This window comes from Rhinolophus hipposideros (assembly GCF_964194185.1).
Source record: "Rhinolophus hipposideros genome assembly, chromosome: 21".
Classification (NCBI taxonomy): Eukaryota; Metazoa; Chordata; class Mammalia; order Chiroptera; family Rhinolophidae; genus Rhinolophus; species Rhinolophus hipposideros.
Genome location: NC_138067.1, coordinates 39,217,179 through 39,232,760, shown reverse-complemented (window position 1 = coordinate 39,232,760; position 15,582 = coordinate 39,217,179). Strand labels below are relative to the sequence as shown.

The 15,582-nt window shown below is 40.9% G+C and overlaps 1 protein-coding gene across 1 annotated transcript; it reads left to right on the top strand.

Moving 5' to 3' along the window:
- Positions 1-4,888: 4,888 nt before the first annotated feature.
- Positions 4,889-13,156, top strand: LOC308490253 (cytochrome P450 2G1; the record flags this gene model as incomplete). The annotated part of the gene is made up of 9 exons (XM_081032204.1): positions 4,889-5,068; positions 5,671-5,833; positions 7,200-7,349; positions 8,531-8,691; positions 8,941-9,117; positions 10,093-10,234; positions 11,718-11,905; positions 12,017-12,158; positions 12,975-13,156. 9 exons carry the CDS (start codon positions 4,889-4,891, stop codon positions 13,154-13,156), a joined length of 1,485 nt encoding a protein of 494 aa, XP_080888330.1.
- Between the last annotated feature and the right edge of the window lie 2,426 nt (positions 13,157-15,582).

Below are 15,582 nucleotides of genomic sequence, written 5' to 3'. Positions count from 1 at the left end.
TATTTGTAGTCAATGATTCTATCCTCCCCTAATTTTTGGCAACCACTAATCACTTTTCCATTCTTATCGTTTTGCTTTTCCCAGAATGCTATGTAAATGCAATCATGCCTTTGAGGTCTGCTTTCTTTCACTTAGTTAAGTGCATTTAAGATCCATATTTTTGCATGAATCAAAACCTTGTTTCTTTACATAGCAGAATGGTATCCCAGTGAATGGATGCAGCACATATTGTTAATCTTTTCTCCTGTTGAAGAGCATCTTGGTTGTTTCAACTTTTTTAGCCATTATGAATAAAGTTGCTACCAACGTGCATGTATAGGTTTGTGCATGGTCATACATTTTAAAATTGTTGAGTACCGTATTTTGCCATGTATAGTGCGTACTTTTTTGCCTAAATTTATGAGGGAAAAATAAGGATCTGCATTATACATGGGTAGTATTAATTCTGTATCTATGTAAATGTTTTTAATTCTTTTATTTATGGTTATGCGTTAAAAGTGTAACTCTGGAAATCAATAATGATATTGGTATGAAAATTAATACCCTGGAATATGCTAATCGGTTTTGTTGAACTTGTGACGCACTTGTAACGACGAAAAGTTCTTGGCCTTCTATGATGCGTAAATATCATAAATTTGCTATCAGTATGTAAAATTTCTTGTACCACAATATGTTAGAAAAATAAATGCTAAAATTCCTTTATAACACAAAAAATAAGTACCTAAATGTAAATAAATAAAAATTTGAATTAAAAAATTAAAACAAAAGAGTTTTCCCCCCTGAAAGTTTGGGCCAAAAACATGGGTGTGCATTATACACAGCAAAAACGGTAACTACTCAAGAATGAAGTATGGTGGTAGGTTTACGTTTATAACCCACTGCCAAATTCATCCAAAATGGCTGTGCTATTTTGTATTCCTACAAGCAATGAATGAGAATCACTGCTGTTCCCCCACATCTTTGAGGGAATGTATTACTAGTTGTTTGGACTTCAGCTATTCCAATGGTTGGGAAGTACTATCGCACTGTGGTTGTAATTTACATTTCTCTAGTGACATATGATCTTGAGCATCTTTTTATATATTTATGCACCATCCACACATCTTCTTCATGAAGTATCTGTTTTGATCTTTTGCCCATTTTTAAAATTGGATGGATAGTAGTCCTTTATCCAACAATTGTTGGATAGTAGTAGTACTTTATCAGATAATGTGATTTGAAAATATTTTCTCCCAGTTTGTGACCTATATTTTCATTCTTTTAATAGTGTCTTTTGCAAAGCAAACTTTTTTAATTTTGATAAAGTATAATTTACTAAATTTTATTCCATGGAGTGTACTTTTGATGTATCTAAAAGCTTATCATCAAATCCAAGGTTATAGAGATTTCTTATATTTTCTTTTAGAAGTTTCATAGTTTTACATTTCACATTTAAGTCTCTGATACATTCTGAGTTAATTTTGTATAAGGTGTGAGATGTGTATCCATGGATTTTTTTTCTTTTCTTTTTGTGGGGTATTTTTTGCATATGGATTTTTTGTTGTTGCAGCAGCATTTCTTAATAAAGAACTTGGGAACTTGATAAAATGTTGTCCTTTCCCCATTATATTTTTTTGTCAAAAATTAGTTGACTATATTTGTACGGGTCTGTTGCTGGGCTCTTTCATTACATTGATCAATATGTCTGTCCTTTTGACAATACCCTGTTTTGATTACTGTATCTTTATAATAAAGATATCCAGTGAGTCCTCCCACTTTGTTCTTTTTTGAGAATTGTTTTGGCTCGTCTAGTTCCTTTGCCTTTCCATATGAATGTTAGAATTAGCTTGTTGATTTCTACAAAAAAATCTTCCTGTAATTTTTATTGGGATTTATTAAATCTGTAGAACAAATTGGAGAGAATTGACTTCTTAACAATATTGAGCCTTCAATCATGAACACGGTAATTTTTTCCATTTATTCAGATCTTTGATTTCTTTGTGTTTCGTAGTTTCTTTGTACACAAATCTTGCTTATTCTCAGAGAATTTTAGGACTGTGCCATTTTACAATCATCTAACCATGCTAAAAAAAATCATTTGTTGAGCTCTTTATGTGCCAAGATCTACAATAAGAGCTTTACATGCATGTTATCATTTCAAAAACCATACGAAGGAGGTACTACTGTTATCCTCTCCAAAATACAGATGAGGAAAGGCTCAGAGAGGGAGGGTCACTTTCTCATGGTCTTCACGTCTGTCAGTTTCCAAAGTCATAGAGTGCTGCTCTTGATATGCCATCATCCAGCATGTGAACACCAGAGCCAAACAAGCCCCCTTTTCTATTGCCTTCTTCCACAGAGAAGTGAAGACTTCTGGGATAGTCACAGCCCACAAGGATCTCCTCCAGACAGCAGCAGCAAGCACATAAAGAACTTAACCTCATGCTCCCTTAGGTCACGTCCCGACATCCACTCCAAGCCCATATCTTCAGCTTTGGAAATGCACCCTTAGTGGTGTGCTGATAAATGTTTAACAGCCAGCTCCTGAGGGAAGGAGGGGTCCTGATATAGAGTTTTCTTACTTCTGCGGTGTAAATACATTCAGCACAGTCAATTGCACACAACCAACCAACCTTATATCATTGAACATGGAGTTGGGAAGAGATGAGCAGACCCACAGACAGCATCGTATCGTATTTTCACCAGAGAGTACAGATAGAAATAATTATCCTGAAGAGCATAGCTAAGTGGAAAAATAATGAGGACATGATAAGCTTTGAATATTTATATCCTTCTTTCAAAACTATAATGTACTCAATTTTAAGTTTATGTAATTTAATTATGACTTTCACAACCAGTTCACATAATTCCTGAACATAATAATCAGCTCTTGCACCAGCTCCACCAAACCACTACCCCTCACCAACTAGTCCTACATCAAGCTCTGCTGAAACGCTACCCGTTTCAAACGGGGAGAAGGGAACTTCTGGAAGGCAATGCCTAGGGCTAGAATTCAGTGCATACGTGCTGGTGTGGTCCTACCACTTATACGGGCATCCTTTGACAGATGGTGGTAAATAGCTAACTCAGACACTTGTCCAGAACCACCCCTCACCAATATCCCCATTATTCAGCCACTAAAAAAAGGCATCCGAGATGCTGCTCCATCTCCACCCAGAGTCTGTCTGTGATGTACCAGTTGTTAAGTATTTATTATCACCACTGGCAATATTCAACTCTATACCTGCATTCTTTCTCCAAGAAATCTTGGAATACCTCATAACTGATCATCTACACTCCACGCTGGGATTGGGTCAATTATGAATGTCTTACCTTCTGAGAAACTCTGAGCTAAAAATATTTCTAAGGCCTCTTCTAGCTCTGATATGATGTGGTTCTAGGCTGGAACACCGAGCTGGAGCTTCATAATGAGAGGAGATACGGAAAAGAAGTCGGGGGAAGGTGCAAGTACCTGGGAAATTTCCTAGGGGGTATATAGATTGAGGCATTAAATTACATTGACACACAGAAACTGGGAAACAACAGATTATTGTGCCTCCACTTTGGGCTTCCTGCCTGGAGGGGGATGATGACAGGAGCTGTTCTAAGGATACTTTTTTCTCTCCTTTCCTATCCAAATGGTAAGACCAGACTCACAACCACCACCATCATGGATAACTAAAAAACTAGTCCTGAATGGGTTGTAAGGGTATGTGTGTGTGTTAGGCTGGGGGTCAGAATGGAAGGGAGAGGCGACAGCTGGGAGAGTCGAAGGAGGCAGCCTAGAGCTGACTCTTAACTCCAAGAAAGATATCCCAGTTGGAGATCCAAGATCCAGAAGGTGGTGGTACTCTATGAGTTGTTCAGATGTCCCCAAATTCCCATCACTTCCAAACACAGGATGCCTCAGCCAAGCCAGCCAAGCCTTATTCCAAAGCCTGTGAGTTCCCTAAGAGATTCAATTTCCAAGTTTAGAATCCAGACACATGAGAAGGGCATGGGTTTTGTTTAATAATATTGTATAGGTAGGATATAATTTCCAGGAATTTGGTTTCAGGGCAGTAAAGAAGATTTACAAATGTTTGGTACAAAAAGGGTTGCAAACTGTTTCTTTAGATTATTCAGAAAGCAGTCGCTAGGCCTCTGGAGTGGTCTTCTCCTCTAGAGATTGGGGCTCAGAGGCGGTCTCTACATCTTAGACTTTAAAAATAATGGCATGGGCACACACGCACACACCTGCAAAATTCTAATAAATCAACACAAGTAACCGTTGATTATTACTATTTAATATCACTTTGAATAGAAACAAGAGAACTTGTCAAATGAAACCCTTTCAATTGAGATATTTCTCTTGCTATTCTAAATCTTCATCTCACTGTTTTTACCTTTTTTTCAACTGACTATTTAGGGTCTGGCAAAGGGAAAGGAGTCATTCCTAGTCTCTATCAAGAATTTCTAAAACAGTATGATTACTCTATTTGACAGATGGGGAAGCTAAGGCCAAGAGGGTGAGGTAACGTACCCAGTGAAGAAAATATGGAGCTGAAATTTAAGCCCAGATTGTTTGATTCTAAATGCGATAGCCTAAAAAGGATATTCAACTGCTTCCCACACTCTACAAGACACGGTGAACTAGGGGCTCAGCTAAGGGAGAAAAACTGAGGGACTTGAAATATGAAGAAAAGGGAATGGCCCCAGTGAATTTCCCTGGGTGAATTTAATCCACGTCTATTTAGTTTGGAGATTACAGGTTATATAATCACCCCCCAGACAAAGTAATCTCTTCTCTGGTGGCATCCATACCCGGAAAACTTTAATCGCAGGGTGTTCAGATTTCTGCACAGCTGTTTTCCCAGAACGTATTTAGACAGGATCTGATGCCCTAGACACAACACCTTGACCCAGCACCATGGAGCTAGGAGGGGCCTTCACCATCTTTCTAGCACTCTGCTTGTCTTGTCTGCTCATCCTCATTGCCTGGAAGAAGGTCAACAAGGGGGGAAAGCTGCCCCCAGGACCCACACCGATACCCTTCCTGGGGAACGTGTTACAAGTCCGTACGGATGCCACCTTTCAGTCTTTTATGAAGGTGAGTCTGTCTACCTCCTTCTTAGAGCTGGAAGCAACTAATCCTATTGACAGATGTATATATAACCTCTAACTTCTAAAACACAGACTCTTGGAAACACAGATTTTATGAATGTTAGAATTCTGAAATTCCAGAATCTTAAACTCTTGGAAACAGATTCCCAGCATATTGGAACTCAACACTCCCACAGTCTCAGGACTTTGGAATCACAGTACCTTATATCCTTAAACACTAGAACTCTTGCAGTCTGGTTATCTTAGAACTTTGAGGCTCAGTATCATGAAATCTTAGGATTCTAGAAATTTAACACTTCAGAGAAAGAAGCATGGACCTTGGAGTTCATCTCATCCTGGCCCATCATTTCACAGGAGAAAATTAAGACTTGTGGAGATGTTTGGGGGGTCTTGCCCAGGATCACAAGAGGAAAGGCATCTGTGTCTTGGTCTCAATAGTCCTTCCAAGCCCAGGACTCACCTTTATGTTATTCCCACATTCGTATTCCCTTAAAATCATCTCCTAAAATCCTGATTGGTCTATACTTGGTGCTGCAATCAAACCCGCCCCCCCCCCTTCTGCCCCCTTATGTCTTCCTTCTCTCCCAGCTCAGGGAAAAATATGGCCAGGTCTTTACCGTGTACATGGGTCCCCGGCCAGTAGTTATTTTATGTGGACATGAAGCAGTGAAGGAGGCCCTGGTAGACCGAGCAGATGAGTTCAGTGGCCGTGGAGAGTTGGCTTCACTAGAGCGAAACTTCCAAGGTTATGGTAAGTTACAACAACAATGAAAACAAAATGATTATAATGTACTTCCTATGTCCTGAGTTCTTCATTACTCTACATGAATTACTGCATTAATTCTTTTGAGAGACCTATTAATGTCTAAGTCATTTTGTAAATGAGGAAACTGAAGGTGAGAAAGGTTAGGTAATATCACACAGTAAGTGGTAGAACCATTTTATTTTGAACCCAAACCATCTGACTCTAGAGTATTGGCTGCATTACTTCTGTTCTTATTTTTAATGGATTAGTGACCCTGTGTACCCATAGAACCCCTCGTTGCCAACTTTCTTATTTTCCTATACATACACACACATAACCAACCTCCTCAATTTAGTGACCCTGTGTACCCATAGAACCCCTTGTTGCCAACTTTCTTATTTTCCTATACATACACACACATAACCAACCTCCTCAATTTAGGTAGATACTTTTCCAATGTTACCTATACTTCCGTCTCTAACTGCCCACACCCTTCACTTCCAAGCAGCCTCACACTATTCTTCCCATCCACCCATTTTTCATCCACCAAAACAACCCATTTGTTAATTAGACTTTCAATACACATAGCTTTCTGTCCAATTTATCTATACATCTATCAATTAACTTTCCATTTACTTGTCTGTCCATCATTCCATCCATCCATTCATTAACCCTTCCATCATTCATCCATCTATTAATCTTTCCATACATACATCCTTCCAATCATTTATCCATCCATCTCAAATCATCGATCCATTAACCCTTCAGCCATCCATTAAGTCTTTCATCCACTCACCAGTCATTCCAGTCATAAACTCTTCCTTCCATTCATTAATCCACCAAAATCATTTCATTAAATTTCTAAACATTCATTCCCCAATGGATGTATGTGTGGTAATTTCTAGATGTTTCTTACTACATGGTAACTCCATTTGTGTAGGTATATTGATATACAAGTATGAGTTTTTGTGTACCTGTATGTGTTTAACTAAAGAATCCATGTAGTATATAGTAAATAGAGATAGTCTCCCAATTCCAGTGTACTCTAAATGACATTTTATCTATACTTTCTTCCACATTCCTCTGCATCCATCCAGTTATTAATCCAACTCCAAATCTTTGTCCTGTAAGAAACTCTTCTTGACCTCCCCCAATCATTCCTAGCCCAATTCTCTTTCCTCCACTTCAGTCTGGAACTGTTTTTGAGGGTTCTGTAGGGAACCTTTGTCTACCCATCAAGCCTGGGAGGTTGGGATGGGCTGCCCTGAGAGCAGAGTGTACAGCTTTCATAATCTGTCCTCGTCCTTGTCTAGCACAGAGTTGGACACAGGAAGGGGAGGGAGGCAGAAGCCTGACACTGAGATTCTGGCAGGTGTTGCTCTGGCTAACGGAGAACGATGGAGGATTCTTCGACGCTTCTCCCTGACTATCCTTCGCGACTTTGGGATGGGAAAGCGGAGCATTGAGGAGCGGATCCAGGAGGAGGCTAGCTTCCTAATAGAGGAATTACGGAAGACCAAGGGTATGGGGACGTCAAGGGGGAGGGCTGCAAGGTTACTGGGTGGGAGAGCTCAGTTATGAGGTGATAGACCTTGGTGGGAGAAAGCTCTGGAATGGGAAAGGAGGGAAAAGATTAAGGATTTACTATTTCCAGCCAGGTTCCATATGAAAAGTTAACGTGAAGGACCCTTAGAGATTACATGTCCAGAAAATTTAATCAATGGATCTCAGAGTTTGTGAGCTCCTTATATCATATGCAGATGTGATCACAATATGTGAGTTGGTGCCTTTTTCAGGCACAGGATCAAACATACACACATACAACTGTGTAAAAACCACACAACATAAAATGTTACCATCCTAACCATTCCTAAGTGTACTTTTTAGTAGGGTTAAGTATATTCACGTTGTTGTGAAAATGAAACAAAGCTTTAGAACTTTTTCGTCTTGCAAATCTGAAATTCTATACTCATTTCATTACGTTTTTTTTAAGGAATCTGATCCCCACTGAAAAATAAGATCTGGAACCACTGGGGTCTATAGAAAAAAGACACAGAGGCTGAGAAAAACAGAGATGGATAGATCAGAGACAGAAATAGAGATAATTTCTCTCAATCAGAGATTCCTCACCTGGGCTCTATGGATGCTAAATAATCTGCATAAAAGCTTTGAATGTCCATGTACCCCCAGAAACTATTTACAAGATTGTATATTTTTGAATATGGGCATCGTTTTGGAGAAATTGTGTCCAAACCCACTGACCTGATAAGCATCTTGTTCTACAGATGGTTCAGCAGAGGCCAACAGAAGGATTTTCTTAGTGGGTCAAACGAAATCATTGATAGAGATAGACAGGATCCAGTCATTCTTTTTTTTTTTTTTAATGTACCCCTTACTATGACTTCTTTCCCAAATCTGTGACTCTTCAGCACAAACACAATTAAATACTAATACCAAAAGGCAGTGATTAAGCTTCACCAGTATTTCTTTAGTATTTACTACATGACGAGGACAGTGTTAAGCATTTTACATGGATAATTATATTGAATCCTCATGAACCAGTGAAGAGGTTACTAAACGAATTTGCATATTGGGAAATCTAGATTCAAAACACAAGAATGAAACAATGAACACATGCTATTAGGCAGTGGAACCAGGACTTATATCCTAATCTCTGCCTCCAACACAATTTTCATCACCCAGGCACTCCCATCGAACCCACTTTCTTTCTGAGCTGCACTGTCTCCAATGTCATCAGCTCTGTCGTCTTTGGAAGCCGCTTCGACTACAAGGACAAGCAGTTCCTGAAGCTTCTGCAGATGATCAACGAGAGTTTCATTGAGATGAGCACACCCTGGGCACAGGTGCTCACCAGCCACCTCTTTGCCCATCCCCCAATTTCAGTTAACGAAGCACTTGCCTATCTTACTTTATGCTCCCCAAAGCCCTTGGAGGCAAGTATCAATATGCCCCAAGTCTCCAAGAAGCACATGGACTCACTTAGTTCTCAGACCCAGTGCGGGTTGTTGAGCCCAGCTCTCTGACTCCAGGCCCAGCCCACGCTGGTCCCAGGTGCCCAGTGCTGACAAATCCCCCTTGCCTATCACCCACAGCTTTATGACATGTATTCCGGTATCATGCAACATTTGCCAGGAAGACACAATCGCATCTATTACTTGATAGAAGAGCTCAAGGACTTCATTGCCTCTCGGGTCAAGACCAATGAATCATCCCTTGACCCACAGAACCCTCGGGACTTTATTGACTGCTTCCTTATCAAGATGCACCAGGTACCTCTTCCTCTTCCCCAACCCTTTCCTCTCATCTCCTCAATCCCTAACATCTGCAACTCATTTGTAAACATGTTAGAGACCAAAAAAAAAAAAAGCAAGCATTTTTTCACTTGGTGTAGTTTTTTTTTATAGATGAGATACAAAGACTGTAAAGGCATAAATGTTTATATTTTTGAAATAAACTTTGAATCTAAAAATTTTAAGAACACGGACACTAAAAATTTTATACTGTTCTAATCATGTGTGATTACAACCGCCAGAGACTTACAACTGTAGAAAAGTAGAATGAGTCTTAGAATTTTAGAATTTGAGAGGCTTAGACATTTAGTCTTTAAACTTAAGAGTTTAAACTTTAAATTTGAAAGTTGGAAGTCTTAGAGATGTACAAATTTAGAAACTTAATACTTCTGCATCATAGATTCTTAGAATTTTAGAAATATATATATTTAACACAGAACAGCAGCACTTAAAAGTTTAAAATTATGTACCCTAATGTTCTAGAACTTTCTTTTTTTAAAATTTATTGGGGTGACGTTTGTTAGTAAAATTACATAGATTTCATAGAACTTTCAAATCTGACAAGGCACTCTCTACTTTCTTCTCTTCCCACTCTCCTTATTGTTCACCCCACTCGAACCAACTAGCCTCCTCCTTGCTGTTCTTCTAACACACCAGGCACAGTCCTGCCTCAGGACCTTTCCCCTGGCTGTCTCCTCTCCCAGATATCTACTTGGTTTACCCATCTGACCTGCCCATATACAAAAGAAAATAAGATAAAAACAGAAACGGATGCTTTTTTTAAAATTTAAAGTTTATTGGGCTGACAATTGTTAGTAAAGTTACATAGATTTCAGGTGTACAATTCTGTATTACATCATCTATAAATCCCATTGTGTGTTCACCACCCAGAGTCAGTTCTCCTTCCATCACCATATATTTGATGCTTCTCTTTCTTATTCCACTCACTTTCAGGATAAAAATAATCCTGACACAGAATTCAACCTCAAGAACTTGGTCCTCACCACTCTCAACCTCTTCTTTGCTGGCACAGAGACTGTGAGCTCCACCCTGCGCTATGGATTGCTGCTCCTGATGAAGCACCCTGAGGTGGAAGGTGAGTGTCCATCTGAGCTTCTTACATGGTGACTCCCACTCCCGACAGGAAAGAAGGCATAACCTTGAAACCTTAGAACCTTATGGCTTAGACTCTTTAGAATCTCAGGATACAGAACCTCAGAATCATTTAATTTAATCTTATACTTGGTGCTTTATTAGTTTACTATAGCTGCTGTTGTCAACTACTAGAAACTTAGTAGCTTAAAACAACATGATCTATTATCGTATAGTTCTAGAGTTCAGAAGTTCAAATAGGCTTCCACTGGGCTGAACCAAGGTAGAACGAGTCCTGGCCTTTTCCAGCCTCTGGAGCTGTATTCCATGCATTCCTGGGCTCATGATTTTCCCTAAATCTTCAAAGCCAGCAGCACAGATCTTCAAATCTCTATTGTTTCCGTTGTCACATCTCCTTCCCTGACTCTGACCCTCCTCCTTTCATCTTATACAGACACTTCCGATTATATTTAGAGCTAACCTGGATAATTCTGGATAATCTCCCTTTCTCAATATTTTTAATCAATGATATCTGCAAAGTCCCTTTGTCATATAAAGTCACATTCACAGGTGCCAGTGATTAGAAGGTGGATCTCTTTAATGGCCATTATTTAGCTGACTACGGTGCCTGAATCAAATAGAATCCATCTCCAATAAATTGCAATCTGCTCCAGTTGGGTCACTCCAGTAATAAGGAGCTCATTACTTGTGTAAGGAAAATATCCATTTTTAGCCAAAAGTCCAAAAGACCAAAAGTCCTTCTAATGCAGTTCAAAACAAGCCAATGAATTTTCCTGGTATAGATGATGGGAGACACTAAGTTGTTTCCACTCAAACTCCTCCATTATCCAACTTATCTAAGTAATCAAATATGTAATGGATACTTTCTATGTGCTGGGCACTGTCTGAGTTACTTGCATGCTGAATTTTATGTGACCTTTACAACTCTATGAGCGTGTTAGACCATCACATCTGTTCTGAAGATGAAGAGACAGAGGGTCAGAAAGTAAAGTCATTTGCCCCAAGGTCACTAAACGAGGAAGTGCAGACAGGGGTGAACTGCATCAACAGTGTTCTTAATCACTGTCACATAATTGTTGTCATTTGCTTCAATCCTGTCCTAGTTATCTATTATGCCTCTTCCCTATCCCGTCAAAACTCTGTGTATGAAAGCCCAGCTGGGACCAAGATACTGCCCTGCTTATCAGCCTTCCATGGCTCCTTGGTGCTTTCAACATAAAAACCAAAAGTCCCAACTAGCATTCAAGGATCCAGGCTGCATGCCTCCCCATAGTCTAATGAGTATTTTTAACCTCCCCCCCCCTCAGCCACCAATGTGTCAGGTGTTAAGAGTAAAGAGGCAATCCAAACACACATGGCTTGCTCCCTCAGGGTCCACAGGTACTGAAGATACAAACCCATGTCCCAACCCTGGCTTCTAGAAACACTTCCCGTGTTCTTGTCTGCTATTTTCTGACCCCCTCCAGCCAAAATCCATGAAGAGATTGACCAGGTGATAGGACCACACCGGATTCCAAGTGTGGATGACCGAGTCAAGATGCCCTACACAGATGCCGTGATCCACGAGATACAAAGACTGACAGATATCGTGCCCATGGGTGTCCCCCATAACGTCATCCGAGACACTCATTTCCGAGGCTACCTTCTGCCGAAGGTGGAGTACACCCTTGTCACCCCTTCTCCCTCCACTGCACCCCCCTTCTCCTGGTTCCTTACCCCATACTCCAACACTGATTTCTTTTAACTGCTTCCATTTTCACCCCAGGGCACTGATGTGTTTCCCCTGCTTGGCTCAGTCCTCAAAGACCCAAAATACTTCCGCTACCCAGATGCCTTCTATCCCCAACATTTCTTGGATGAGTTTGGCCGCTTCAAGAAGAATGAAGCCTTTGTGCCTTTTTCTTCTGGTAGGTTTCTACGGTCTAAGTTCCCCCCAGGAACATGCTTGATATGTCACCCAACCATTGAGCTGTAGTTGACATTCAGGTCTGAATAGGAAATTGAACGCTGTTTCATAAGATCATAGAATCCCAGAATCACGGAATAATATTGGAACCATTGACTGTGCTAATAAGAAAAGTAATAGCACTAAACAGGGGTGAGCAAACTTTCTCTGCTAAAATAGAAACTATTTTAGGTTTTTCTAGCCATATGGTCTCTGTCTGAACTATGTAGTCTGAACTACTCATCTCCACCATTATACTATAAAAGTGACCGGTGGTTAAGAAAGAGGACCCCACTCTACCACTTACAAACTATGTGGCAGTTTGTAATGGGAAAGTTACTTCAGTTCCCTACCTGTAAAATGGAGATTAATCTCGCCAAGCCGTTAGAACGGTGACTGACATAAGCACTATTTCAGTCTAAGCTTTCATTTGTCTCCCTCTCGCCAGTATCTGGCACCAATTAGGCATTTTATAAACCTTTGAGAAATTGAAATACACAGAATCTTCAAATTGGAGGGTCCTTTACAACCATTCCATCTTGGAATCTGATGGAACCCGAGCCTTCAGAGAAGTAGCTGCCACGTGTTGGGTGGCATATCCTAGAGGAATCCACTGAGTCTTTACAATAACCCTATAAAGTGGGTATTATCATGACCCCAGAGAGGCTGAGGAAGTTAGCTGAGACTCAGAGGGGGGAATGGGGGTCAAAAGGCTCCCCACTCCGCATTATCCCAGTGCAAGAGTGACTCACCTTCCTGCCCTCCCCTGTGCTCACAGGAAAGCGCATCTGCCTGGGCGAGGCCATGGCCCGCATGGAGCTCTTCCTCTACTTGACCTCCATCCTTCAGAACTTCTCCCTACGCCCGCTGGTGCCACCTGCTGACATTGATATCACGCCCAAAGTCACAGGCTTTGGCAACATCCCCCCGACCTATGAACTCTGCCTTGTGGCCCGCTGAGCGCCCCCTACCGGGTGCGGAAGGAACCGTGGGAGAACGGAGTTCTGCCCAAGTGTACAGGGACACCCACCCTAATCTCCCTAAATTCTCACCACACCCCTAAGAGAAGGCACTGTTACTACTGTCACGGGGCTACAGATCAGCAAGGGTCACCTGAAAATATAGAGCTGCATATCTTATCCATCCTATAGAAAAGAAACGGCCAGTCCAACATTTCAACAAAAGCCTACATATTTTTCATGTACTTGATCACCTCTGGTTAGGTTTCTATCTATACCAAACTCTTGTTGTAGATTCTATGTCTTTATGGTGTTCCTTTGTCTTTGCCCTCATAATGACCAAAATGTGGGTCACAATCCCTTCTCCTTGATCCTCATATTTACCACCACCCCCCAAAGGCAACAAGGAATTCAAGACTGTTGAGTGTACCAGGTTTACTGTGTATTGTGTGTGGGACATCAGTAAGGCACTGCAAACAACTCAAAATGGCCTTTTTTACTTCCTTGTTATTAAGTATCTTTCCTGCCAGCTCACCACCAGAGATTTCCTACTCGTTGGGCTACCCTTGTAATATCCCAGCCTTAACCATCTTGCTGGCTCATTACCTCTCCCTCCCCATCATCTCTCTTTCTAAACCTGGTTCCCTGGTTGTTCATATAATTTCCAATTCCAAATACTCTCCAATCCATTTTGAAGAATAGTTAAATCGCCCATAGCTCTATTATTCCATTTCTAAACTCCATCAACTTGCTCAGCTTTCCCCCATAATTCATTTTATTCAACCAATATTTATCAAATACCCAATGTGTGCCAGCACACTCTTCAGGTACTTAGGATCCATCATTGAACAAAATGGACAAGATTCTTGCCCTCATAGAGCTTACATACTAGCGTGGAAAGTAGACAATGAAGAATAAACATAATAAATAAGCAAATGACATACTATGTTAAGAAAGTAAAGTAGGGGAGTGGGATAGGGAATTCCAGGATTGGTAATTTTAAATCGGTGGTCATGGGTGGTTTCACAAGGCAATGAGGAGCAAGCCATGGAAATATCTGAGAGGGAGTGTTCCTGGACGAACAATTAAAAAGAGCAGAGTCTAAGACAGAAAGCTGCCTGTACATGAATCCACAAGGAGATGCATGGAGTGGAAGAGGAAGGGAAAGAGTAAGAATAAATGAGATGAGGGTAGAGAGTTAAAGGGCCAGATTGACTGGGGCTTTGTGGTCCTCCCTGGAGACTTTAGTGAGATGGAGGAATTTGGGGGGCTGGTGAGCGTAGGGTGACATGTATTGACATGTTTTAAATGGCTCACTCTAGCTGTTGTATGATGAATAGATTGAAGGAGGGGGTAAAACAAAAGCAAGGACCAATTAGAAAGCTACTACAATGACAATGGTGGCTCAGACACAGCAGAACCAGTGGAGATGGGAAGAAGTTGATGGATTTGGGCTCTATTATGATGCCTGAGATTGCAAGGTTTGCTAATGTTTTGGATGTAGGATATGAAAGAAAGAAGGGGTTCAGGCATCACTCCAGGGATAACAGCTCCCCCTTTACTAGTTCTTTCTCAACCCGAAGCCCCCAGAGACGCTTAAGTCCCATAATTGTCAGGATTCCTGTTTTTAATCAACACAAAATAGCTTTGGCTATTTTAAGCAGAAAAGGCTGCTGGCTATTGGAAGGAGAATGGCTAGCTCACAAAGTCAATGGGAAGTCAAGTGAAGAATATGAGTAAGAAAAATAAAGAAGCTTTGCCAGGAGAACAACTGCAAAGATAATGTCTCGTACCATCAGCTAAGGGCTATTGCTGTATTGCCACACACACAGCCCACCCCTGGGACACTGCCATGGGACTCTCAACTCATTGCCCCTGCTGTGGACAACTTCATGATTGTATCTGTTTTTGTTGTCACTTTCTCAGGTAAGATTTATAGTTTCAGGCAGCATGATCCAATTAGACAAGCCATTATCAGATATTAAAGCCTTAGGGTGCAGGGTGTGGTGATAAAGATTTAATGGTCCCTTCAGCTTCTGTGCTGGGAGGCAAAGACTTTCCTTTGATGAAGAGTCACACAGTAAGGACTTTGCAAAATTGGAAGTGAGTTTTGAGACTGAGAGTGTAATAAATAGCAAATGCTATGATGCTTACTATGTGAATTGGGTCCTCTGGGAAGTAGAGGTTTAGATGGAGTTCCGAGTGCTTCATTTTATTGGAAGGTAATGTTGTGAACGACAGAAGAGGAAGGAATCAGAATGGGTCAGGGAAAGTCTTCAGATGCAGATTTGACACCCACAAAAGGAAAGAGGAGTAAAATTGGGCAGGGAGAGACTCAGACCACCATGCAGAGTTGTAATTTATCTAATAGGTACCTCTGAAGTGAAGATTGCTGTTAGGTGTCTCATGTTGGGCAAGAAATGGTCA